The sequence below is a fragment of the Vanellus vanellus genome (assembly GCF_965231255.1).
Source record: "Vanellus vanellus genome assembly, chromosome: 1".
Lineage (NCBI taxonomy): Eukaryota > Metazoa > Chordata > Aves > Charadriiformes > Charadriidae > Vanellus > Vanellus vanellus.
This window is the reverse complement of record NC_138905.1, coordinates 89,736,405-89,761,120: the sequence shown is the minus strand read 5'-3', so window position 1 is coordinate 89,761,120 and position 24,716 is coordinate 89,736,405. Positions and strand designations below refer to the sequence as shown.

Genomic DNA, 24,716 nt, shown 5'->3' with positions numbered 1-24,716 from the left:
GTGAGGGGGCGAACGCGCGGCACGTGTGGCGGCGGGTGGCCCTGGCCGGGGAGAGAGGAGACGGGGTATTCTCAGTGCTTTCCCCCGCTTCCCGGCTCTGCCCGCGGCGCCGCCGCCGCCGCCATCATGGGCCTCACCCGGCAGTACCTGCGGTACGGTCCGGCCGCGCTCTTCGGGCTGGTGGCCAGCGCCAGGGGTAACGCGGCCTTCGTGGGGCTGCGCGGCGAGCGGGGCCGCTGCGTGGCCGTGCCGGCCTGTGAGCACGTCTTTGTCTGGGACACGCGGAAAGGAGAGAAGGTGGGAGTGGGGCCCTCCCGGGCAGCCTTCCCTGCGCGGGGGGGGGGAGGGTTGCGGGCGATGAGGAGCACAGGGCAGGTGTGGTGTGTGGTGCTTTAGGACCACCTGAAGTAAAGCTCTTAATTATTATTGGGCTGCGTTTTAAGGCGACTGTCACCGTCTGGGCATACCTCGAGGTTTGCGGCTCTGAGTGCGTCCTGGCTGAGTCTTACTGTCGATCCTTTGAGATTTGCCTTTGATATCTCAGTTGAGGGGAGAATAATTGCTGCCACAGCGACTGGAAAGGTGTTCTCTGTTCAGCTGGCCGCCAACAGCAGCGCTGTGTGAAAATTCTGGGATGAAACAGGGGTGTTGAGCATGGAGTTTGTGTTTCAGTTGTGGAACTGGGCTTCCCCTGTGAAAGTTGTATCCCATAGTTGGTTTGTGAGCTCTAACTTTAAGGACTTCCCCACCTGTTTCCTGCTGGCAGATTCTGAAATCGTTTTAAGTGCTGCTGTCCACTATGAACTGAGTGGCGACTGCTGGCACAGTGTTTTGGAGATGTTTTTATCATTCTCAAGTTCTTGTGCAGTCTGTGGAAAAGCAGCTCTGTCCTATACCTGAGAAAGGCCAAGCATTTTACATTTGACATGTAAAATGCAGGGGCAGAAATTTGGGCTTCTGAGTTCCAGGCCTCATTTTGCACCAGTTTCCTGTTTGATGATGAGAAATTACTTCCCTTCTAGCTACTGTCTGCCTTATAAATGGGGCTAGTGACACTGTATTTGGCACAGGAAGCTGAAAAATGAACTTCTGAAGTGGCAGAAGCACTCAGTTGGAAATTCAGTAGAAGAGCAGAGTATATTCTTTCTGCTGTATAAGTATCTGGCTCTGACATGTCATTTATCAACATTAGATGTGTTTTGTCTCCTAAAAATTGCAGGTTCTTATCCTTAAGGGTCTCAAGCAGGAGGTCAGTTGCCTCTGCCCCTCTCCAGACGGGTTGCACTTGGCTGTTGGGTATGAAGATGGATCAATCCGTGTCTTCAGCCTCTTAAGTGGAGAAGCTAATATCACTTTCAATGGACACAAAGCTGCAGTTACAGCCCTGCAGTACGACCATCTGGGTGGCCGGCTGGTATCTGGCTCAAAGGTGAGGGTTGCACGTCTGGAGGACAGCCCTTTCATAGAGATACTCCATGGAGAAGCTGACCTGCACTAAAATGTTTAGTATTTTAAGTGGGTTGTGTGGTCTCTGCCTATAGCCAGAAGACGGCAATGAGAGGGGTTAGGCCTGCAAGACAGCGATGGAGTTGCAGAGCCCGGGTCTGGGAGAGCAGCAGGGAGTGCAGGGCAGGAGTTGAGTACTAGAAGAGCTGTTCAATGTGAAGAAGCTTGTGAGGTCAGGAATAGGAAAAGGAAGAGCAGAAGTGTATCTGTTGGTCTGTGTGTGCCTCAGGGGAAGGAATGTCACTTGCATTAATCATTCCTAACATTCAGAATGAGAAAGCTTGCTCTCAGATAACCTTTTCTGTCTCATAGCAGAGGTAGACATTTTGCAGGGACAAATGCCAGTCTCTTGGAGATGATCTGTCTCTTCCAGGATACAGATGTCATTGTGTGGGATGTCATCAATGAGAGTGGTTTGTACCGGCTGAGAGGACACAAGGATGCTGTCACTCAAGTCCTTTTCTTGAAGGAGAAGAACCTGTTGATCACCAGGTGAGCAAGGCTAAGTGTAGTGGCCAATCAGGAAAGCAGCTGTGGTTTTGCTTGCAATTTAGACATCCTAGGTGCTACAGCCATTTGTATTTTCTTTCTTGACTCATGATAAGACCCGCCAGTATCTTAGAATATGATTTTGTCACGTCCACATTTTTCTTAAGTCCGGTGCCTGAAGTGGAACTGAAATGGCTAATCCTGAAAAATAGTGTTTGGAAAAGGGTTTAACTTGCTGGTAAATATAGCAGCTTAGAATTACTGTAACAAGGGTAATATGTTCGTTATATATGTAACCATCTTTGCTGTTTATCTTAAAGAATTAAGCAGACTTACATTTTGTATGTGTAATTTGCACAGCAACGTGACAGAAAAATTGCTTCCTATTAAGTTGTAATTATAGGAATTAATTAAAAGATGATAGATGGTTTTTTGAGTTGTTTTTTAGTTATCCAACATGAGCTGCATGTACCCCCTTTAATAAAAAACTGTATCCCTTTAATAATAAACAGCTGACAGAAGATACTCTTCCTCAAATATCAGTCAATAATTTTTTTATTTATTAATATGTCACCTCATAGCTTAATAGAAAAGTGCATGTAATCAGTTCAGTGTAAAATTAGAATGAGTTTCTTGTGCTTTTTTTTGTTGTTTCAAATGGAAAAAACAGCAAAATGCAGAAAAAATATGGACTGAAACAGTTGTAATTTTCCGTTAGGAGGAGCAGCTCCAAGTCATTGTGCAAAATGAAGGAATCTGCTTTTCTTGTAGCCTGGTCAATGCATCGGCATGGCACACATTGAGAATGTGGAGGAGGGTTTTAGAGACAGTTTTAGAATTGATCAGCACTTTGCGCTTATTGTTCTCACCCTCAATAAGCGAGAAAGGAGGCTGTGTGTGTGACACTGGGGCTTGCAGCTGAATCCAGAGGAGGAGGCAGTTTTCAATGACTTACTAGATACCTTTTTGTAGCACCTTTGTATGGCTATACTTTGTCCTTGCTTAGCTTTTGAAATTCAATGTCTGAGCAGCTGCTCTGTGATGTATTGTGGCATGTTCTAGATTTTCTGTATTTCTACCACTTTTCTAAGCATGTGAGCTCTGGCAGTTTTTTCTCATGTCTTGAGTTTTTCTTCTTTGTTCCAGTGGCAAAGACACATTGGTGAAATGGTGGGATCTGGACACCCAGCACTGCTTCAAAACTCTGGTTGGACACCGTACTGAGGTAAAGAGGATGTGTGTGTGGGGAGCTGTTGGGGTGGAGGGACTTTGGATTACATCTCATGGCTCGCTTTGTGCTTTCAGGAGCTGTAAACTGGCACCATATTACATTTTGCTTGCCATCAGGCTTTAGGGATGAGCAAACGAGAAACTTCCAAGGTTTCTAGGAGCTGTTATCAACATGCAGTGGGTGACAATTCCAATACGCATGTCCCAGGAGGAGGTCCTGGCTAGATCTAGTTCCTTCTTGGTTGCCATTTAAATAAATCCATTAAAGATGCTCTGCTGCTGTTATGAAAGTTACAGGAGCCATAATCTGATTCCTCGTGTTGTACATCTGGACAGGTTTGGGGAATGGCTTTGATATCTGAAGAGAAGCGTCTGATCACTGGGAGTGCTGACAGTGAGCTGAGGGTGTGGGATATCACATACATCCAGGAGGTAAGATATTCCCTCTGTAACTCCTCACAGTCTTGCCCAGCTGCTTGTCTTTGGACTAAAATGGGACTGGAACATGTTAAACCTGATTAATGTTCTGGGAAACAGAGCTAAAGCAGCATCTTTGCTGTCTGAGGGGTCCAGAAGCTGCTCTCGGGATAGATTTCGCTGGGATTTTTTTTGTTTTGAGCTTTCAAGTGAAGCTGTGAGCACTTTTAGAACAAGATTTCCAGAGTGTGACAGATCTTCCTGCCTTCTGGCTTACAGGTAGAGAAGGCAGTCTTATGGGTGGATGATAAGCAGGGAAGGACATGGAGTGTTTGGTGTCTACATGCATGCTGTAGGCCGCTCCTTTGTTGCATTGTATGCTAACCACTTGTTCCTCCAAGGAAATTAAGTGTAAGTGAGACAGAAACCAGAATACCATAGCTCTTGTGGTTTAAGGTACTCGTTATGTTTTTTTTTTTTTTTTTCCTCTGTGAACAGGGAAAAGATCCTGATGAGCCAGAATCCAAGAAAAGCAAAGGGTCTTCCCCTGGAGCAGAAGAAAACGCTGAAGAGGATGAGACCCTAGAGCTGGATGAGTGTCCTGAGGACGTAAGATCAGTTTTCCATGCTGTCTGTGGGATGGTGTATCTAATCCCATTTGCATGCTGCTACTTGCAGAGTCAGCAGGAGTTTTAGAGTCGCTCACACATTGCTTCTCTGTGTTGGGTTTATACCCCAAGTGTCATATTTATCCTGTTAGGGAAAATGCGGTAATTCTTGTCTTGCTTCATCACATCTTTCTCAGCAGCAGTTGGTGCCTCATCTACTTGCAAAACATCAGCAGAAGTATGTGTGCCAAAACACATACACGTTATTCTCCACTGAAAGCTTTTTCTTTGCCTTCTGTTTGGAGAGGACTAGCAAATGTTAGAAGTTCAACAGTGCTAACAGAGCTCTTTCATCAAACAACAGGGGAGTAAAATAGTTACTAGCTGGTTTGGAGTTGCTGAGTTCAGTGCTGATGCTCAGCTTTACAGATCAGTAGCAGAAGCTGAGAGGTCAGAGTTGCACTGTAATGAAATATGGTGTGAGAACTGATGGTAGAAAGCCATTCTCACTGGTGCTGCTGGTGGAGACTTTACTGAATCTGTATTTCCAGTAGAACTTTCTGGGATCCTCCTCATATTTCAGACGGCTTATAGTTATGGTAGATACCTGACCTTGTTAAATACTTTTCCAGCTTCCTCTCCAGAGCATTTCTCTCCCTTCAACCACCCATTTAAGAGTCTCTTTTCTCACCTTTTCTGCCTCTTCAGGCAGAGGAACAGGGCTCTGCTGCCTTTGTAGCATAAAAATTCATCTCTGTCTCTTCAATGGCTACAGTTTGCTAATAAAGTTAAGTTATTCTTCCACTGAGACTGTCAATGGTTATTTTCAGCTAAAATGCAACAGAATATAAGGAGATAAGCCTGTAGCTACACAAATGCTTGTTTTGTCCCCAGGTTATCCTTGCTAGCGGTTCTAGCAGGACCCTGTAGGTTCATTTCTGCCTCTTCTCCTCTTGACTTCCCTTGCCAGTAGGTTTCTGAGTTTGCTTGAGAAGATCACTTGACCTTTCAGACCAAAGTTCTCCTTCTTTCCCTATAGCGCCTCATAAAGTGCAGCAAAGTTGGATCCATCATGCGGGAAGGGAGAGACCGCGTAGTTACTCTTGCCACAGACCAAACGGGCAAGATTTTGGCCTGCCATGTAAGTATCTGCTATCAACCTGTAGAGGAGGCTGTTAGAGACCCTGGGTAATTTCTGTAAAGGCCAGCCAGGGCTTTGCGTGCCTTTGATTTTGTTTGCTCTGTCTCTAGGGAACAGATGCTGTTCTGGAAGTGTTCTCTGTCCTTTCTGAAGAGGAAGTCCAAAAGAAATTGGAAAAGAAAATGAAGAAAGCAAAGAAAAAAGCCAAGTAAGCAGTCTTTTGGATGTGTTTGGATACTGTCTGTGTCCAGAGAACTGTTAGAAAAGCCTTTCAGCAGCATGACAGAGTTTGAACTTGAAGCTGCTGGTCACTCTGCCTGTGCTAGGTCTTGTATTTTGGGGTCACTGTTCCTGTGCATTCTGGGTGCTTGTCTGAACAACACCGCTCTAGGAGACTAAGGAAATACCTTTCTTTCTGAGTCTGCTCCCTGCACAAAAAGCTAACGTGTGCAAAGGAACAGACAAAAAATGGGTTTTTCAGAGCTGCTCACTACCACCTGACAGTCATATTTACACTGCTTGGTGCATCAAATAAAGTCCTTGATAGGATGTGCAGGAGAGTAATCTGAGAAGTCAGAGTGGCTCTGATATCTCATCTCCTGTTTTACAGCAGGCGGAGATACAGGTAAGAGCTTTCTTAATATTTACTTTGTGTTAAGTGTCTCTCTGGGTATCCTGGCACTTAACAATGTGCCTCAGAACAGCCCTTAGGGAGAGGTCTGGCCCCAGGGTAGAAATAGAAGCACAGGGCATGTAAATTTGGAGATGCATTTTGGCAATGGATGAGGACTTTTGGTGAATGGTAGGAGATAAGCAGAATCTGATATCCCTCTCAAACGCAGCTTTCTGTTGTCTGTTTTGCACCCATCTTTCTAATGTGTCTTGTTGAAGTGCTTTGGCTCCGCAGGGGTTGCCTTTTTTAGGACAGTTTATCTCTTTAGTAGTCTGCGTATCATCATGAACTTCACTGTCTTACCCTGTTCTTAAATGTAATTAGCACTGCTGGATAAGAGGGTGGTGGTTTGGTTGTTTTCAGCAGTCTAAGTGGTTTCCCTATGTTATTCTCTGTCCCTGTGTTAGTGTGTGGTGGCTGTGCTGAGTTGTTTGACTGTCCTCCATTATCTGACATTTCTAGACAGAACTCTGAAGAGGAGCCTGAAAGGACTGTGGAGCTGAGCCTGCAGGAGGAGATTCAGCGGGTCACTAACATCAGGGCTTCTTCTAAAATCAAGTGAGTGGAAAGCCTGTTGTAGAGGCTGAGCTGTAGTTATGCAGCTGCTTGGGGAGAGCTCTCCCAAGCTCATAGCGGGAGACAGAAAACGTTTCCCCCTCAACATCTGTCCAGCTTGGAGCTGGGGAGGGGCTTACCACAATCTGCCAGTGCATTCACAATTCTTCCACAAATGGTCTCTTTCTTGCACACCTCTGGCTTAGCGTGCACTTGTTTGTGGCGTGCAGTCTGTCTATATTCCTCTTTCTCAGTTGTTCTTGGTATTTGATCCCTCCTAGATTTTGTCTTATTGCCCCTATGTACAGCTCTGATTTTGTCTAATCAAACAGGTCATTTGACTTGATTCTCTCTCCAAAAGGAGAGCTGAAGATTGTACTGCTGCTCCAGAACAACATCATTGAGTCGTACAACCTGAACCTGTCAGCACAAGTCCCACAGGCTGTCCGTGTGTCCAAGATAACCATTGGAGGCCACCGCAGTGATGTCAGGACGTTGGCTTTTAGCTCTGACAACATTGCCATTCTCTCAGCAGCTGCAGAATCTGTAAAGATTTGGAACAGGTATACAGTCCAGTTGTGTCAGCTCCCTCTATGCTGTTTGTGTCGGTCTCCCAGAACTCAGGGATCCTGTGTTGCGAGAGGCAGCGATAAGGAAGAGGGGACGATGGAAAAAAAAATACTGAATGAAGCAAAGGAAGTAAATAGAAAAGTATTTGACTTCTTTCCTTATTAGAGAAACTGAGAAGCTATAGAGCTAAAACTGCATAATTAACTCATGGAGTTTGATGCTGTAAAGCAGCACTGAGGCTACGTTTAGTGGCAGGTATGGAAAGACAAATCTCTAAACACAAAGGTCATATACAGCAGTCGGGTAGAGACTGTATTTTGTTGGTTTTTTTCTCATTTTTAATAAGAGGTACTAACTGTTACCCTAAATTAGCTGCTGCCTGTTTTTTAGGGAACATGTGGGTTTCTTGGGGTCTTACCTGAAGGATCTAGTATTAAACTGAGTAGGCCGCTGTTTTGATCTAGAGTATTGTCCCAGTGTTTCCTGAGTGCCGATTCCAAGCTCTGTTTCCTTTGAGCATGCTCAATCTTATACTCCTCTCTCCTCTCCTGAATGACAGGAATTGCTGTTTGAGAACAGGAGCTCTGTCCTTGCTCATAGCAGCAATAAGTCATGATGGTGGACTATGTAATGGCATGTGTTTATGGAAAACGTTCTTAGCAGTAATGCTGCTAAGTAATGCAGTAATGCATTTGGGTCATAAGATGGTGGTGGTGTATCCTCTGGCCCCAGTGGAAAAGACTGCTGTGAGCAGAGGCCACTCTGGATCATGTCTGACTTAGTGTGCCAGATTTGGTGTGTGATAAGATTTTGGGTTCTGCCTTTGTCCACAGATCGACCTTGCAGTGCATCCGGACAATGGACTGTGAGTATGCGCTCTGCTCGCTCTTTGTCCCAGGAGATCGACAGGTCATCATTGGCACCAAGGTAAATAGTGTCCTTCTGCACTCCAGACTGCCCGTGTCTGGAAATACTTTATGAAAATGTCATTAACTCAGCCTTACAGAAAATGCATTGCATCTTCTGATCTGGAGCACTCTGGTTTAGGTGTAAAAACCTCTCTGACAATCAGGTTCTGCTTGGTTCCCAGACTCCTTATGTAGCTCTTGTGGCTTGAGCTGGAGAGAGCTTTGGGAAGACCCTGATGGTGATCGGGAGTTTGGCCATCTGTGCGTAATAGCCATTGAATTAAGTTGGCCATTTGGGAGATGGGTGGTAGAAGTGCTCTTCTGCTAGGAGCTACCGTGTATTGTGAAGGCAGAGGGGCTGATTTGTCCTCTGTCATGTGTCTCTCTCCTCAGACAGGGAAGCTGCAGCTGTATGACCTGGCTTCTGGGAGTCTGATGGAGACACTTAATGCTCACGACGGGGCAGTGTGGTCCATTGCTCTTTCACCAGACCAGGTAACTCAGCCACCCTTCTAAGCATCATCTGTCGCACATCTTTTCATGTTGCTCATTTCTATAGTGCTGTGTTTGCACTGCTGATGGGAGTATAGGAACCCCTTATCCTGGGAGGATGCAGCTGGTAGTGTCTAAGAACTTTAGCTGTGTGTACCTGCACAGCTTGATGAAATAACTCTCTAGTTGTGTGGCACATGGCAATGAGTCCTTGTGCTGGGGGAGCCATCCTCATCTGGCTTCTGCACAATTTGAGAACACTCGGACTTCCCTGGTGGAGTTTGTGTGTGCAGCAATACATATCTTATGGATGTATTCCAGCTGTGAAGAGCTCCAGCCCCTCATAACCTGCTGTAATGGCTGATAATCCTCTGTGTTAATTTTGCTACTTCTTTGTCTGCTGGATTAAAGATCTCATTAACATAGTGATGTTTTTACCTTGTGTTGCACTCTTGTTGAGTGACCAAATCACTCTCCCCATCTGTCTGATGACCATTAGGCTGAACATCTTCCGTCCCTGCAGGGTATGTTTTTCAGGGTCTTAATTGTTCTTGTGGTAATTTTAAAGTTACAGTAGTCTCTCTTTTTTTATTTTTTTTTTTTTTTCTTCCTGGTGGCCCCAGGATCTGGGTACACTGTGTGTTAGGAATTAACACCACTACCAAATGCACCAGTGCCTTTTGAATCCATCCAAGAACTAACTTAGCTCTTTTGGTGATAGCTCTGCAGTGAGAACAAAGTGGATTTGGGACACAGCTTTGCAGAAGGCATGTATGTGGGGCTTAGATCCTTGCTTCCTAGCGTATAAATTAATGTTTTGGCTCTGTTTGGGCACTCCTTTTCAGATTGAACAGCTGTGACATTATATAGATATATTTAATTGGTAATTTTTCTAGTAATCTATAAAATCTGTAAGCAGCATAATGCCATGTTATTAGGTATTTCTCGTTTAAAATTAAGCTTTGAAACATCTTAGCTGATCTTTAATCCATGGAGTATGCTCTCTGTTGAACTATATTATCCTGAACTATATTATTGTGTCCAGTTCTGGGCTCCCCAGCTCAAGAAGGACAGGGAACTGCTGGAGAGGGTGCAGCGTAGGGCTACCAAGATGATTAGGGGACTGGAACACCTCTCTTATGAAGAAAGACTGAGGGAATTGGGTCTCTTTAGTCTGGAAAAAGGACGGTTGAGGGGGGACCTGATCCATGCTTATAAATACTTAAAGGGTGGGTGCCAGGAGGATGGGGCCAGGCTCTTTTCGGTGGTGCCCAGTGACAGGACAAGAGGTAACGGGCACAAACTTGAGTATAGGAAGTTCCACCTAAACGTGAGGAGGAACTTCTTTACCTTCAGGGTGGTAGAGCACTGGAACAAGCTGCCCAGGGAGGTGGTGGAGTCTCCATCTCTGGAGACATTCAAAACCCGCCTGGACGCGTTCCTGTGCAACCTGCTCTAAGGTGGCCCTGCTCTGGCAGGGGGTTTGGACTAGATGATCTCCAGAGGTCCCTTCCAACCCTATGATTCTATGATCCTAGTTTTGTAATGAAAATATAACCCAAAACTAAGAGCTGTGCCTTGCATGAGCAACACTGTTACTATTATCAACTACAGCTTTAATCTTAAGGAAAAGGATAATCCCTGTCAAATTAATTTTCTATAAACTCATTTCTCCATATTCAGTTTCTTTTCTTTGTTTGATGGAAACTGCAGTTACCTGTTACTTCTGTTGACCATGCTCACAGTTACCTGGCCTGCCTCTTTACTCTGTCTGAATTATGGTGTTACATTAGTTTCTTCCTGGATCTCCCCCAGTATTTCCAAGGTTGCTAAGAATGGACATTGAGAGTTTATAGAGTGCCTCATTCTGGTCTGTAAAAGTCTTGAATTCGGGGGATCTGAACCATAGCTTTATAAGTGTCTGACATAGGTAGCTACTTTTTGACAGCCTTGTGAATTTTTTGAGCAGTTTTTCATCACTGTTTTGTAATGTGATTATGGTACGTGGCTTTTCCCTGGGCACAAGGGATGAGAAATGTTTACTGAACCCATACTTACTGAGCATTGCTGTTTAATAGTTCTCATAGTTCTCACATTTCCCTCTAGAAATGTGTCAGTACTGCTAAAAGGATTTTTTTTGTTTGTTTTTTTTCATGTTCCCATTTTGCACACACCCACTCACTCTATTTGACCTAACTACCCTGGCTGTAGAAAACTCTTTGTATCTTTTACTCCTTGTATCATTTTTTTCTCCATTACCACAGTTCAGGTTCACACTGGTTGCTGTCAACTTCTGCTTTCTTCTGTTTGTTGTGTATACCATTCTTATTTTTCTTACATGGTCATGTTGCCCTAGAAGCTGCAGTGTTGCAGTGGAATTAAAACCATAGCAAGTAATAACCTGCCTGGCTTTCATTTACTCCACATCTTAAAACATATAGGACAGATTTTATACTTGTTCTTAGTGTAAAAGTGCTCAGTTGAACTGCTCTTCCTTTAGAAGGCTGCACTTGTGGGGTGGTGGTACGGAGTGTGTAATGCAGTAACAAATAGAGCGTCAACTTGCCCACAAAACACGTGCACTTCATACCTACAGCTGAGATGACTGCTTTCAGTCCCAAAGTTTGAGTTTGGCATCTTTGTCTTAGACCTGCCTGCCAGAGCTTTTGTTTTTCACTGCTGGTGGTGTCCTCTTAATCATTAATGCTGTGGGAATGGGGAGCACTTCAAAAAACCTTAGTGTGTGACAATTCCTTGTCTTTAGAATTTTGCTATGCCTGGGTTAAAGCAAAATCGGTTACTCTACAATTTTATGTTCTTCCCCTGCAGCGTGGCTTTGTGACAGGAGGTGCTGATAAATGTGTCAAGTTCTGGGAGTTTGAGCTTGTGAAGGATGAGAGCAGTGTTCAGAAACGGTGAGAAAATAAACCTTTCTAGAGTACATTCAGCTGCAGTATCCATTCTCGTTGATAGATGCTTTGGCCTTTGCTATGCACCGTAAAAAGTGCCCATGACATGTTTGTGGAACGTGTGGAGAAGAATGTGAGCTTTGTGCTGTTTTGTGAAGGTCTGAGCTTAGCTGGGGAAGGGCACTTGCCACATTCTGGTCCCTTGCTTGTGTGTGAGTTTAGCCTCTAGTCACAAAAGGGGCATCCAGATCATTAAGCAGTAAATTTAGCGGTGAAGTTTATCAGTCTGCAGTGCTGTGCTTATTTCCAGTCCTGTGTTGTTGAAGTCCTTATGAGGAATGAGATGCTACATGTTAGAATTATCTTGCTTTCGCAGGGTACAGTGTTCGAGTTGTATTCATGCCTCTACCCAACTTGTTTGGAATAACAGTTGGTTTTTTTCCTTTTCTTGTTGCCAGGCTCTCCATGAAACACGTGCGCATCTTGCAGCTGGATGAAGATGTTCTCTGTGTGCGGTACAGCCCCAACCAGAAACTGCTGGCTGTCTCCTTACTGGATTGTACTGTGAAGATTTTCTACGTTGACACGCTCAAGGTGCATGACCAAATGGGCTGTGAGGCTGGGCAGGGAGTGATGTAATTGTAGCCTGAAAGATCAGGAATGCATGGGAAAAGTGTCTGCTTATTGCAGGACACTAGTAAGAATCAAAGAGAGACCATGCATCCCACCTCAGGTGCCTGTTTGCTGGCAAATCTGACAGAACCATGGCTGGCCCACACTGGGAAAAAGATCTGTTTTTCATCTGGAAAGTGTTGTGAACCTGCAGGTGGCAAGGTTCACTCTAAACCCTGCGGGCATGATGGTACTCCAGAGCTGCAAGGCACTGTAAGGGTGGGGATGGATGTGTCACACATGGCATTAAATGCGGCATAGCAGAGGCAAAGCCTGGCGGAGGAGAATCTTACTTGTAAGCATGTGTGGTAGTTTTTTGAGTTGTGTATTAGCATGTGAATGTTAGGGAATGACACAAGATAGATCAGCACTGAAGGTTCACAAAGTGGAACAGAGATAAACTCCACAGGCAGTGGTGATCAGCACCAGAGTTAGCTCAGCTTCCTTGGGTATTTCCCTCCCTCATCTCAGTTCTGCCATCATGGCCTTGCTTCTAACTGTGCTCGGGGCAAGAACGAAGATGGGGTAGTGCCAGAAAGACACAACTCCTCAGGTAGAGCAGAACTAGCCTGGAGCCTGAGATTTTTGCGGTCTCTACCCAGTATGTCTAACTGAGACACCTTTCTTCTGCTTCAGTTTTTCCTCTCTCTGTATGGACACAAGCTGCCAGTGCTGTGTATGGACATCTCCTATGTAAGTATCATTAGGGTTGTGTGTGTGCTGCAGGTGGGACTGTGGTGATGTTGATGACTGTGAGAACCTCTGCTGGCAGTAAGGCCTGTAGGATAATGCTTTTTTGTCACCTCCTTGCTTCTGACTTAGCAGTTTGTTGATGGGACAGAGCAAGCTCCTCTTGATACCACAGTCTGCGCTCACTGTGAGGGGTCACAGAGTAGCGGTCATGACAGAACTGACCTGGGCATTTTTTGAGCGAGTGGAAACCAAAACGCTGTGGGGGGGTTCCTTACACTCATCTTAAGAGGTACAGCCTGCTCTCTGCTGAAGTTACACTGCTGAAGTGTGAATGGAGTCTGAATTCTTTGTTAGTGGAAGCAGAGAGCAGGTACTGAGGTGGAGGAGCCTCTTCAAGCCTGTTCATTCTTGGGCTGCATCTTGCTTTGGGGTGTCCTTGGAGTGAGGCTCATCGGAAGCCAAAAATGTGAAGATATGGCTAAGGTCTTAAGTGCCTGCAGAGGTTCAGAAAAGAGCCAGGGTGCTGTCAGTGGGCTGTGCCAGTATCACAAGCATGGGCCACCCTGGTGAGAGGAGGTGGAGGGATCAGGACCATGTTTCAGGAGCCAAGTAGCTGTCTACTCATGACTGCTTAGTCACTGGGTCAGCAGCAATTCCTCATGGGGCTGCCAGCCAGCTACCCATACCCTCCTCTCTCTTTGTTGCTCTGTAGGATGGCACTCTAATTGCAACTGGCTCTGCTGACAGGAATGTGAAGATCTGGGGCTTGGATTTTGGAGACTGTCACCGCTCTCTCTTTGCCCATGATGACAGGTCAGTCCAATCCTACAGCATCTCTGGGCTGTGGGCTGTCTTTGTCTCCCTAGGCATTGTGATGCAGCAATGACCCTTTTGCCCAGCATAGAGTGGGGGGAGGTCTGCAGTGTTCCCCAAGTGGGTGAATTTGAGCCTTTTTCCCTTCCAGTGTGATGTATCTGCAGTTTGTGGCGAAATCCCATCTCTTCTTCACAGCTGGGAAGGACAGCAAGGTTAAGCAGTGGGATGCAGATAAATTTGAGCATATCCAGACGCTGGAGGTAGGAAGTTTTGGAGGCTGTTGAAAGGAAACTTTATCCCTGCCTGAGCAGCACGTTCCTCAGGGGCTGGGAACTGGGTGCTGTTCCTGTCTTACCTCTTCTATCTACCGTGCAGGGGCATCACCAGGAGGTGTGGTGTTTGGCACTTAGTCCCAATGGAGACTACGTGGTGTCAGCATCCCATGACAAGTCCCTGCGTCTCTGGGAAAGGACAAGGGAGCCACTTGTTTTGGAAGAAGAGAGGGAGATGGTGAGAGTGTCATCCTTCCTGCTGAAGACAACTTCCTGACCGTTTTTCTCCCCAGCAGGCAGATTCCTAGTTTTTCACTGTGGAAGAGTCTGGCTCCACACTTGGTGGACTTGCTCATTACTAACTGCAGCCTGGTGTTGAGGTGCCCACGGTTCAGTGGCATCTTTTGCATGACGGGTCTGTTGCCCTAAGCTGTATGGAGGCAGCACTGCAGATGTTGCTGGTGCTGTCCTGTCTGTACTGCTTTGCAGATGCCTGGCTAACTTTCTCTCTGCTTTGCTCATCTCTTGCTACCCAGACTTTTCTGTGGTTTTCTACATGTCTGTTGGCTACATTCTTTGAGCCTCTCTTAATCTCTTGTGCTCCTTTCAACTCAGGTGTGCTTTGGAGGCTGTTGAGCAGGTGGCTGGTGTGGAGTGATGGAGAGTGCTGCCCCTGTTAAATGCAGTTTGTCTTGGTTTCCCCTTTTCCAGCCGTGAGAGGTCCATTCTATCTCAGCAGCAGGCCCCAGAGCTCAGGGATGCTGGAAGAAGCCCCTTCTACTCCATTTGAGCATGTATTGTGAGGAATTGTAGATTCACAGAAGGACTTCAACAGGAAGGAAACTCTGGAAGGCTCTAGTCCAACCCAATTCTCACTGCAGGATAACCTTAAAGCTGTATCAGAATGCTTAGAGACTTTTTTTGATATTTGAACATCTTGGAGGAAGGAGATTTTCCAGGCAGTCTGAGCACCTGTTCCAGTGCTGAACCACCCTTGGGGATGGCAAATGCATTTGTTTCATGTATCCAATTGGAAATTCCCTTTGAACAGTTTGTAACTCTTGTCTTTTCACCGTATCCCTCGGAGGAGTTTGGCTCTGTCTCCCCTTCTTAAAGCAGTTCTCAAACCACAGTAGGGGAAAGAATGTAGCAGCGTGTGCAGAAGTAGGAATCGATGAGAAACCTCCAGTAAATGTCATAGTTGTTTTTTGGTTTTGGTTTTTTTTTTTTTTTTGTCCCAGCCTGTTTGCAGAGAGCTGATGTGACCCATAGGCTTCCATGTTGCCCAGTAGTTGGTGTGCTAGGAATGATAGTGGTAAGAGGAGAGACAGAGACAGCTCCTCTTCTAGATGCCAGAAAAGTGTGTTTTGGGTGAAATTTGAGTAACAAGGTGTGCATGAATACACCAGTAATGAATTACGCCTGATAGGACCCTGTTCATATGAGAGATGGCAGACAGGAGGCTTTTTCCTCTTGCAGGTTAGGGCAGCCCTGGGACTTTTTTAGGCTTGTTTCTTCTGTACTGTGTGCTAGGTGGAAGGTCTGATGCTGAGTTGCTCTTGTCTCTGTCTCAGCTTGGTGGGCTGTCTAAGGGTTGTTCCTGCATCCAGAGTAGAGACCTTGATTTATTTCTGTCTGGGATATTCCAGAGTTCTCCATGGGGCTGGGATCAGGGACAAGTGGGCATTTTGCACCAGCATTGTTGATCTCTGTTGATTTGTCCTGGTTTTGCAATGGGCTGCATGAAGCTGCAGGCTCCCTTGCTCAACCATTCTGGAAGGTACTTAGACCCTTGCTTGCTGCCTGCTCACCTGCATTAATATGTTGTGTTCTCATCCACTGTAGCAACGAGAAGCTGAATATGAAGAGAGTGTGGCGAAGGAAGAGCAGCCTGTGGTGAGTTGCACCATCTGAGTGTGTGTCAGTCTCACTACGAAGTCTGGAATAACTATTTCTGTAACGGGCATAGATGGGGTGTCAGAGAGGACAATAATTTTCTTGCTTTGAGGAGGTGCAGGGGTGTGTGTGCTGCTGAAGCTGTGGTTGCCCCATGATGCAGCTGACTCTGGTACTTCCTACAGACAACTTCAGGAGAGCGTGTGGCACTGGCTAAACTGCTAGACAGTAGCTGTGGATGCTGAAACCTTGCTGTGCTGTTGCCCTTCCTGTCTCCCCAGTTCAGGTCCGCACCAGCTCTGTACGAAGGCTGGGCTGCCTTCTGACAGCTGCTTCCAGATCCATGTAGTGCAGGACGGGTGGGGAAGCCTGATCCCTCGTGCTCAGATGCTTGGGTTGTGTTGCTGATCATTTTGACACTGATGGGATCACTTGGCCTCTGTTGGCAGAACAAGAGCTGTGTTTAGCTGCCTCCCAGAGCTCAGTGTTAGCACAGTGCCTCTGTTCCTGGGGAAGAACTGTGCACTAGGGAAATCCTGTATTTCCCCAGATAAATGACCAGTTTAGGGAATGGGGCTGATGTTCTTCTTAGTATGGACTGTGGTAGGATGCAGGGGGTGCCTATGTGTATCAGCTGCTCAGCTACAGAAGGAGGGAGCTGCAAACTCTGTATTTTGTAGGTGGCTGGAGAGACGCAAGGAGAGACAGGGCTGGCAGGAAAGAAGACTATTGAAACCATCAAAGCGGTAAGATTGCGTGGGTCCACCCGCATTGCTTTATGTCTTATCAGTCTCTCAAGGAGGGGGGCTGTCACGGGGTTGGAGCATCAGTTTGAAGAGGAGTAACCTGTGCTGTCACATAAGGGCAGATTGCTTCTGCCTACAAGAACAGTCTGTCCTGCTCCATGGCCATCAGGGAGGGATCTAACTCTGGAGAGTCACCCACCAGGAGTTACCTCCTCCCAAGATCTCTCCAGGTGTGAGGTTCCTGTAGCTGTAGCTTTCTCTGCCTGTCTTGTGTGGGACAGACACAGCTGCTCTTGCCCTTTGGATTTTGCAGCCCAAGGAACATGAAGCAGCTGGGATGTTCTCTAGGCATGAGGACTCTCCCCGAAGGGCTGCCCAGTCCTGTGGGCTTCTGTGGAAGGTAGAAATGTATTGCAGTGCCTGAGGCGGGAGATGTACTGGGAAGGGTAGTTTCATGGCCGCAGATTTCAACAGTCTGGTGCTCTTGTAAATACAGAGGAAACCCTTAATCTGAATAGTCAAAACGGTGTAACCCTGGCTTGTGCTTCAAAGCGGTACTGCTGGCTGGGGGTGGAGTTCAATGTCAAGGCAACAATTGAAGCTGCAGCAGAGAGCACCTGGGGCAGTGGGGAGAATGTGGATGTTGTTTTGACACCTTCAGGACATGATTGATATGCTCAGGATAGTGGTGCAATCTGGAGTAGAGGTTATCTTTTTGAGTGAGATGTCCTGCGATGCTCTGTGTCATCCCCTCTGCTTCCACCTCCATTTGTCCAGTTGGACTTGAGCTTTGCTTTAGCTTCTCTGGTGTCACTGATGTGCCGTTCTTGTGCTGCACAGGCTGAGCGGATAATGGAAGCTATTGAGCTGTATAGAGAAGAGACAGCAAAACTAAAGGAACACAAGGCCATATGCAAAGCTGCAGGAAAAGAGGTAAAAGACTGAGGAATATACTAATCCCAGTGTGTGTTGGGTGTATCCTTCCAGCTCAGGTGGAAAGGCTCAGCATGCAGATAAAATCAGGACAACTGGAAATAGCAGAGGTTTGTTGAAATCTTTTGGAGAACGAAATGGCGCTGTGCTCTGGGGTGTGGTTAGTGGTGTGTTCTTTCAACGATCTTTGTTTAAAGTCACAAGAGGATGTTCTGTCCCTAGGAGAGCATGCTGCTGCAAATCCATGCCAAAGTCTATTCTTTGCCTTCATCTCAACACTCCTTGCTAAATAAGTGTCTGTGATGTAAGTGGGAAAAGTGACAATAAGTGGAAGAAAATTCATACATGTTTGAGTTAGTTGTAAATGTCTGAGAGTGAGATTGTCTAGTGGCTCCAAATGAGGCCTTCAGCGACGTTCTGGGGAGGGTAGAAGTGTGGGAATTGATGAAGGCATTTGATAAAAGCTCTTTTCTACTGTGGGTTAAAGTTTTCTCTGTAAATATGCATTTGTACACACACACCTGCCTCATTCTAACCCATTCTGTGTATCCAGGTTCCCTTTCCTGTCAATCCAATCCTTCGTGCCTATGGAAATATTACAGTAAGTGGAATGTCCAGGCCACAGGCTGTGGGCCATTCTCAACTGGAGTGGGGCTGGTTGGTTTGTTGCCTGAGCCAAAACACTGGGTTGCTATGGGGAGGGAGGACTACTTGGTTCAACTTGAAATGAAAACTCAGCACTTTTGCTTGTGCAAAGTGAACACAGTAACACAGTTTGGTTTTTTTTTTAATGTGTGGTTTGGGGTTTTTTTGTGTGTGTGGTGTTTTTTTTGTTGTTGTTTTTTTTAATCTTGCATGTGTGTTACAAAAGTTTAACCCTGTCAGGATTAAACGTAACCCTGGTGGTAGCCGTGACTTTATCATATACCTTACCATGAGCTAGCGGTTTATAGTATTCTCCAAGATATGGGAAGGCTAGTTCAAACCTTTCTTGTGCCCAAGGGAACACCCTCCTGCTGCCAGGGGGATGCAGTTGCTATGCTATAGCATATTTCAGAGGAGCTGTCCCATCTTACATGAAATACCTGAGCATTCTGTGGAATGCATAATTGAGAACCCATGTCACTGTGCCCCCACCATGTGACATTGGTAAGCACTTAGCCAGAGCCATCCTCCCCCTTCCTCTGTGAATATAGGCATATTTAATTGCAAGTTGAATAGATTAACAGGGTGAAGGAAATCCTATGGCTCAGTAGCTAGCGATTTCTTTGGAGGCGGGTGATGTTTGATTGAATCCCACTGTACAGAGAAGAAAATTTGAACCTGTTTCCGAAGTCTTGGAAGAATGTGCTAGTCCAAGTGCTAGGCCACTGGGTGAAAACATAGCTGCAGGTTATGACATGTCCTGTTACGTGGTGAACTGACCATGATGAGCATTCAGGATGTCAGACCATGAACATAAATACTTTAGTGCACTGACAGTCGCTTATCCTCCTTCTTGGGAGAGACTCTGCTTGTGGAACACTTGTCCCAACATACCTTGACTGAAGAAGCAGGAGCTGGAAGCACATGAAGGCTTCCTGACCCTAAATCACTGCCTGTGCAGCTGTAACCACTTCAGGGCAGCTCTGAGCAAGGCAGGGCTGTGTTGTAGCTGCCCAGGTTTATTTCTGTGGCATTGGTACAGCAATTACTGGTTCTGTTTCTATTCCTAAAGGATTTAAGTTGAGAAAATTCTGTATGGTAGTTAAATGTCCAGGTATTGCAGCCTGGAGCTGGTGCTTTTACCTGCTCATGTCATGCTGGTGCACAAGAGTTTTCACTAAACTCAGAATTTTTGACTATACAAAATACACATGGATGCATGGATTTCATTGATAAATACAAATCCACTACTCTGAGTAGTTTTGATTTTCCTGGTTTATTCCAGTGTATACTCCTAGATTGCATTTTTACTTACTCTTAGGAAGATCCTTGTTTTTTCTTCTTCCCTTTTCTGAAGAGTATGTCAATGCCAGATGAAACAGCCTTTTGTCTTCCTTCTAACCACTTGTAATCACCTTACAAGAGCCCTTCTGTCCCTTCCTCCATTATTATAGGTATATTTAATTATAAGTTGAGTAGACTGAACAGAAGTGAATGAAATTCTATGACTTAGCACTTTTCTTTGGCAATTCCCAGCTCTGCTCTGCATTTGCCAAACACTTTCAGCAGAAACAGGAGTAGCAGGAATTAAGTCTTTGGGAGAGGAGTTTGTGTAAGGTTTTATATGTATAATTTGTCTGTTTCACCAAGCTTTTTAACCAGTTTGTACAAGATTAATCAAACTGAACATGAGATGATTTAGCTGGTTGAATATAAATTAGATTTTTCACCGTGCTCTTCACAGGTTTAGAGTATCCTGAGAAGGCTGCATTTATGTTTTGGGGAGGGAGAACTTCTCAGACTGGCAGCTGATTGAAGCTGAAGGGGTTTCCTCTTTGTTATATTCAGCTTGATCTGTCCATCTCACAAGTGACTGCTTGTTTTTAACTGGGTGAAATGGACCTTAAGGCACGCGTTTGTTCTGGAATGTTTTTTGATATGCAGAGCTGGTGTCTTTCCTCTGTTACAGCCTTCTGCGTATGTGCTAGAAGTTTTCAAAAAGGTCAAGTCAAGGTGAGTCCCAAGAGCCTTATTGCTGAACATGTTTGTGAGCGAGTATTGGATTTCTGGGCCTGGGACTGGCTGGGGTCCTGGAACAGTCTCTCGTGCTGGGTATGGACAGTGCTAGAGAGTCTGCAGTAAGTGTTCCTGGCAGCCTCTTTTGGAACGTGCATGGGATTGGGGAATGGGAATTATTCCTTCCGTGGGGACTGTTGGATGAAGCTTGTATATGTGAAGAGCAGCTTGGGGATGCTGAGGAGGGAAGATTGTGTGCCTGCCTTCTGTGCCACATGATGTCTGTTGGCTTGGGCTCTAGTCTGCGCGGCTGCACTGTGCTTTTTGAGCAGCTGCAGACCAGCAGCGATGAATGCTTAGCACAGCTTTTGAACCAGAACAAACCAATACGGAAGTGTTTCCTGCTCATCTGTAGCAGTGCAGTGGCTGAGACTAATGTGTCTGTCCCTTTGCTTTCTCCTCAGTGAGCTGGAAGAGTCTCTCCTGGTGCTGCCCTTCTCCTATGTCCCTGACCTGCTCAGACTCTTCAATGAGTATATTCACCTGGGTTCAGAAGTTGAACTCCTGTGCCGAGCTCTCCTCTTCCTGCTCAAGTAAGTCTTTCATCTGCCCAGACAGATCTGCTGGTCTTCATTCAGTTGCTATTGCTGCCCAGAACCTGGACCCGAGGAAGCTCTAACAGGGCTCTGGTCAGTAGTGGACCTGCTGGTTCCTCTGGGCCCCTTGTGCTGGTGCATGTCATGAACTCACTTTGTGCTGGTTACATGAACAGAGAGGTACTCCTTGCTCCTGTGCTGCGAGTCAGTGCTTTGGGACAGCACAGAGCTGGGGAATACACTCTTGTTTCCTGGAGCTGCAAAGATGACCTTGCTTGCTGTGAACGCGTGTCACATAAGAGCGTGGGGAAAATTTGTGCTTTCTCACATCTCTGGGTCTGAAGCTCTTGGGAAGCGTCCTTGGGAATAAAGAGGTGGTCTCTGCAGGAGATAAGGAATCACTGCAGCCCACAGTGAATGGTGTGGGAGAATGGATTGATCAGATGCAGAATGTTGACATGCCCGGATGGGGTTGCTGGTCCTGGTCCCCCAAGTCTCACTGGTATGAAATATCCTGCATCAAGGCTGAAATGGCACTGTTGATTGGCACGGTGTCATTGTAGAGCCTATGCCCTCAGACAGTGCCTCAGAAAGACCTTCTCCTTGAATGACTGTATGTTACAGAGAAGCTTCAGGAAATAGCTTTTCCAGATAAATCTGCCCATGCCTCTTATGTAAGGCTGGTCTGGGGAGGCCCAATTTAAGAAAAATCCTATGTCCAGAACATACAGAGGCTCAGGAGAGGGGCTTTCTGATGTTCCTAAGAACAATGCTGCAATATATCACTGCCTCCTTTATTCCCAGGATACATTTTGGGCAGATCACAAGCAACCACATGCTGGTGACAGTGATAGAAAATCTGAAGAAAACCACCATCTCCAGAGTCAGTGAGGCCCGGGTGAGTGTTGCGCCCTCCCCTTTTCCAGGATATGGAGTAACAGGATGGGCCAGTGTCTGGGAGAGTGTGTTGTCTGGTGTCCAGCAGGAAAGTTAGTTGGGGGTCTGAGCCCACTTCACCTTCCTGTGCAAATAGGCTGCCTTTTCCTTATTTTCTTCCTGATGTGAGACTACCCAGTGATGAGACTGTGCTCGTGCTTCCTCCTTCATTTACTCTTGGTTTTCTTTGATGTATGTATTTGGGCTCTGGCTCTCTAGTTTCTAATTATGTTGGAGATAAACAAACTTTCTATTTCTTTTGGGCTTTTCTGTGGGCTACTAGTCTCTCAAATAATTCAGACTGTGCATCTTCCCAAAGGCAACTTCAGGTGCCTGCCAGCAACTTGTCTTTCACAAAATACAGTGCTCTTAAGAGAGAGCTGTGGGGAACAGAATGCAGGACTGACTGTTCTCCTGCTCAGATGAAGGTTACATTTAAATAATGTTGCTTTATTTAAATCTGTGGATTGTCTTGCTTTCATTATTTCTTAGTAGAAGGTGGCCAGTGCAGGACCCTCTGGCCCTAACAAGCTTGAGATGTGCCCAACAGTGTGGTGCTGGTCTGTCTCTACAGGATGTGCTGGGATTCAACATGGCAGGGCTCCAGTACCTGAAGAGGGAGATTGAGGCCAAGGATGAGGTGACATTTTTTGCTGATGCTACAGACCGTTTTGAGGAGAAGAAGAGGAAAAGGAAGAAGAAAGAGAAGATGATTCTTGCAGTGCTCTAGCATTCACTGCCCAAGACCCAGAGCACCTGGATGGGCTCATGTAACCTCAATGCTGGCCATCGAAGTGTTCTTGTGGCTGAACATCTGTGACGATGTCTGGTGACTGGGACAAAGTCTGTCCCCTCCCCATGCGGGTATAACCCAGCATATAACCCCAACTCAGAATGGTTGTCTCTGAGATTAACTCTCTGTGGTCTGCTGAAATGTATGCATTTGAACTATTTCTGAGGTGCCTGTCAAAGGAACCGGCTTTTCCTCCAGCAGAATGCCCGTTAGAAATGGAGTTGATTTCTCCTACAAAAGAGATCAGCTCATTCTGACAGTGTTGACCCAATGGAGTGAATCCAGCATGTGGACTGCTGGTGAGACCATGCCCTCTCCAGGGAAGGCAGCTGGCAAGATTTTATGCTGTTTTGACACCTGATGGTTTGTGGCAGTGCTTGGAGCCTCTGGGCAAAGCTACATGACTTCTGCCAAAGTGTGAGAACTCGGTCTACAGCCATTTGCTTTTTAGTGGGACAGGGGAAAACATAGCTGCGCTCTGTTAAAGGCATATTTATACATGCTTTATGAGACACCTTTGTTCATGGAGTTTTGTCCTCGTATTTCTCTAGTAAAGCCTCAACTGCTTTGCCCTGTGTGTTGGTTCTTAAAAGATTTTTTTCCAGAGAATAAAATCTGTGGGAGCAAACGAAAGGGCTGCCATCCAGGATTGGGCTGTTCTGTAGAACAGTCTGGCAGACTGAGCATGAGAAGCGTGGGTTGTTTGCATTGTATTTGCTCCAGTTTTTAGAAATTGCACTGAATTGTTGCAGTGCTGTACTCGTCCTGTATCAGATGAAATGATTTATTTTCACAGCAGGGAAAGTGGGGCAGGATAAAGTGAGCAAGTCTCTGCTGATGATGCTAGGTTAGTAGTTTGTAGTACGTGCTGTCTTTTCTACCGGTAACCACAGGTTTGGTGGATGTGGTGGGGGCTGCTTCTGTGTACTTTGCTGACTGTTGGACTGACATGTCTGACTTGATGGTACTCAAAGCTGGACTTCTTTCTAACTTGAGCTCATATGGATTTTTAATTGCATCCCAGTTGTTACTGACTACTGTCTTTGGCTTAGGTTCTCTGTTACTAACAATTATGCACAAGGCAAACGGTTCAGTTGGACAATCTTTTGGCAGCACCTCGGGTATAATAACCACACCTCTTAAATAACTGTTGTTAGTAAATAACTTTGTCGGGGGCTGGTGGTTCACTTGCTTCTTCAGAGTCTGGGTAGTTTGCAGCAGCACTTCATACTCTAATTCCAGGAGGTGGGTCTCAGACTCTTTATGGAAATAGCAATCTTCATACAGCTCTGCCAGTTGTTTCTGGGTGCCTCTATAATTTTATATTTGTCCAGACAGGGATGAAACTTGTGATCAAACAGCTCCACTCAAACATGTCTCCATCCTGACCTATTCTGTTGTGCTCTATTCTATCCTGTTGAGCTCTATGCCTTTACTCCTCCCCAAGGAGACCCTCATAAGAGGGATTACTGCAGTGGGAGGGAGAGGAGGCACTATAGGATGATGAATTGTGTTGGTAACCTCAGTTGACATCCACGTCAGCTGCTGCTGAAATGGGCTATCCCGCTGGGAAAACAAAGAAAGAAAAGTGTTACAAATGGAGGGGTGGTTTGTGATGCCACAGTGCACCTTCAGCAGCGATGACTGAGGACAGAGATACAAAGAACAAGTACCAAAAGGGGAAGGCTGACTCTGTGCCTCTGTGTGATGTACTCTGTTTGCCTTAATGCTAGGGAGACAAATGTTATGGAACCTACATAATGAGCTGCTGTTTGATGATCCTCTGGGAGGCCTGGGAGAAAAAAATGGCCACAAGTACACATGAACTCAGGGACCGATGACAAGGATGCAGATGGAGGTATAGAAGAGTGACTTGGGATGCAGAGTCACCTCCTGATGATGACAGGTGTCTCCTTTGATCAAAGCTGGAAGAGTTGGAATTCCTTCACCTTTGTCTCTGCTGTCACTGGGATTTGGGAAGAACCCTTGGAAGAAAAGGTCTTTGAGGTGGTGGAAAATGATTGTCCTCTCTCCATAGGTGCTGACACAGGCTTCCCCATTGAACTTTCCCTCTGGTTCTCTGATTTGTAGCACTTGTGTTCAGTTTGTACCTGCAACAGAGGCTTGCCTCTGTGCCCAGAATGTACTCCCAAGGGGACTGATGTAGGACTGTTGGCTGCATCTGCAGAAAACTGAAAAAATCT

The 24,716-nt window shown here is 46.0% G+C and overlaps 1 protein-coding gene across 1 annotated transcript; it reads left to right on the top strand.

The window, feature by feature from the left end:
• The first annotated feature begins 12 nt into the window (after positions 1-12).
• Positions 13-23,084, top strand: WDR3 (WD repeat domain 3). The gene is made up of 26 exons (XM_082483754.1): positions 13-297; positions 1,220-1,429; positions 1,880-1,998; positions 3,142-3,220; positions 3,562-3,657; positions 4,141-4,251; positions 5,290-5,391; positions 5,502-5,599; positions 6,527-6,622; positions 6,952-7,182; positions 8,023-8,116; positions 8,491-8,592; positions 11,419-11,504; positions 11,957-12,092; positions 12,807-12,863; positions 13,576-13,676; positions 13,828-13,939; positions 14,055-14,189; positions 15,797-15,847; positions 16,528-16,593; positions 17,434-17,526; positions 18,080-18,127; positions 20,141-20,184; positions 20,652-20,780; positions 21,588-21,681; positions 22,294-23,084. The coding sequence occupies exons 1-26, from the start codon at positions 127-129 to the stop codon at positions 22,447-22,449; spliced, it is 2,817 nt and encodes a 938-aa protein (XP_082339880.1). The 5' UTR covers positions 13-126; the 3' UTR covers positions 22,450-23,084.
• Positions 23,085-24,716: the final 1,632 nt, after the last annotated feature.

Coding starts and splice junctions, on each gene's coding strand:
- WDR3 (XM_082483754.1), top strand. CDS start 127: ATGGGCCTCACCCGGCAGTACCTGCGGTACGGTCCGGCCGCGCTCTTC. Junction 1,430..1,879: donor GGCTGGTATCTGGCTCAAAG/GTGAGGGTTGCA, acceptor TGTCTCTTCCAG/GATACAGATGTCATTGTGTG. Junction 3,658..4,140: donor ATATCACATACATCCAGGAG/GTAAGATATTCC, acceptor CTCTGTGAACAG/GGAAAAGATCCTGATGAGCC.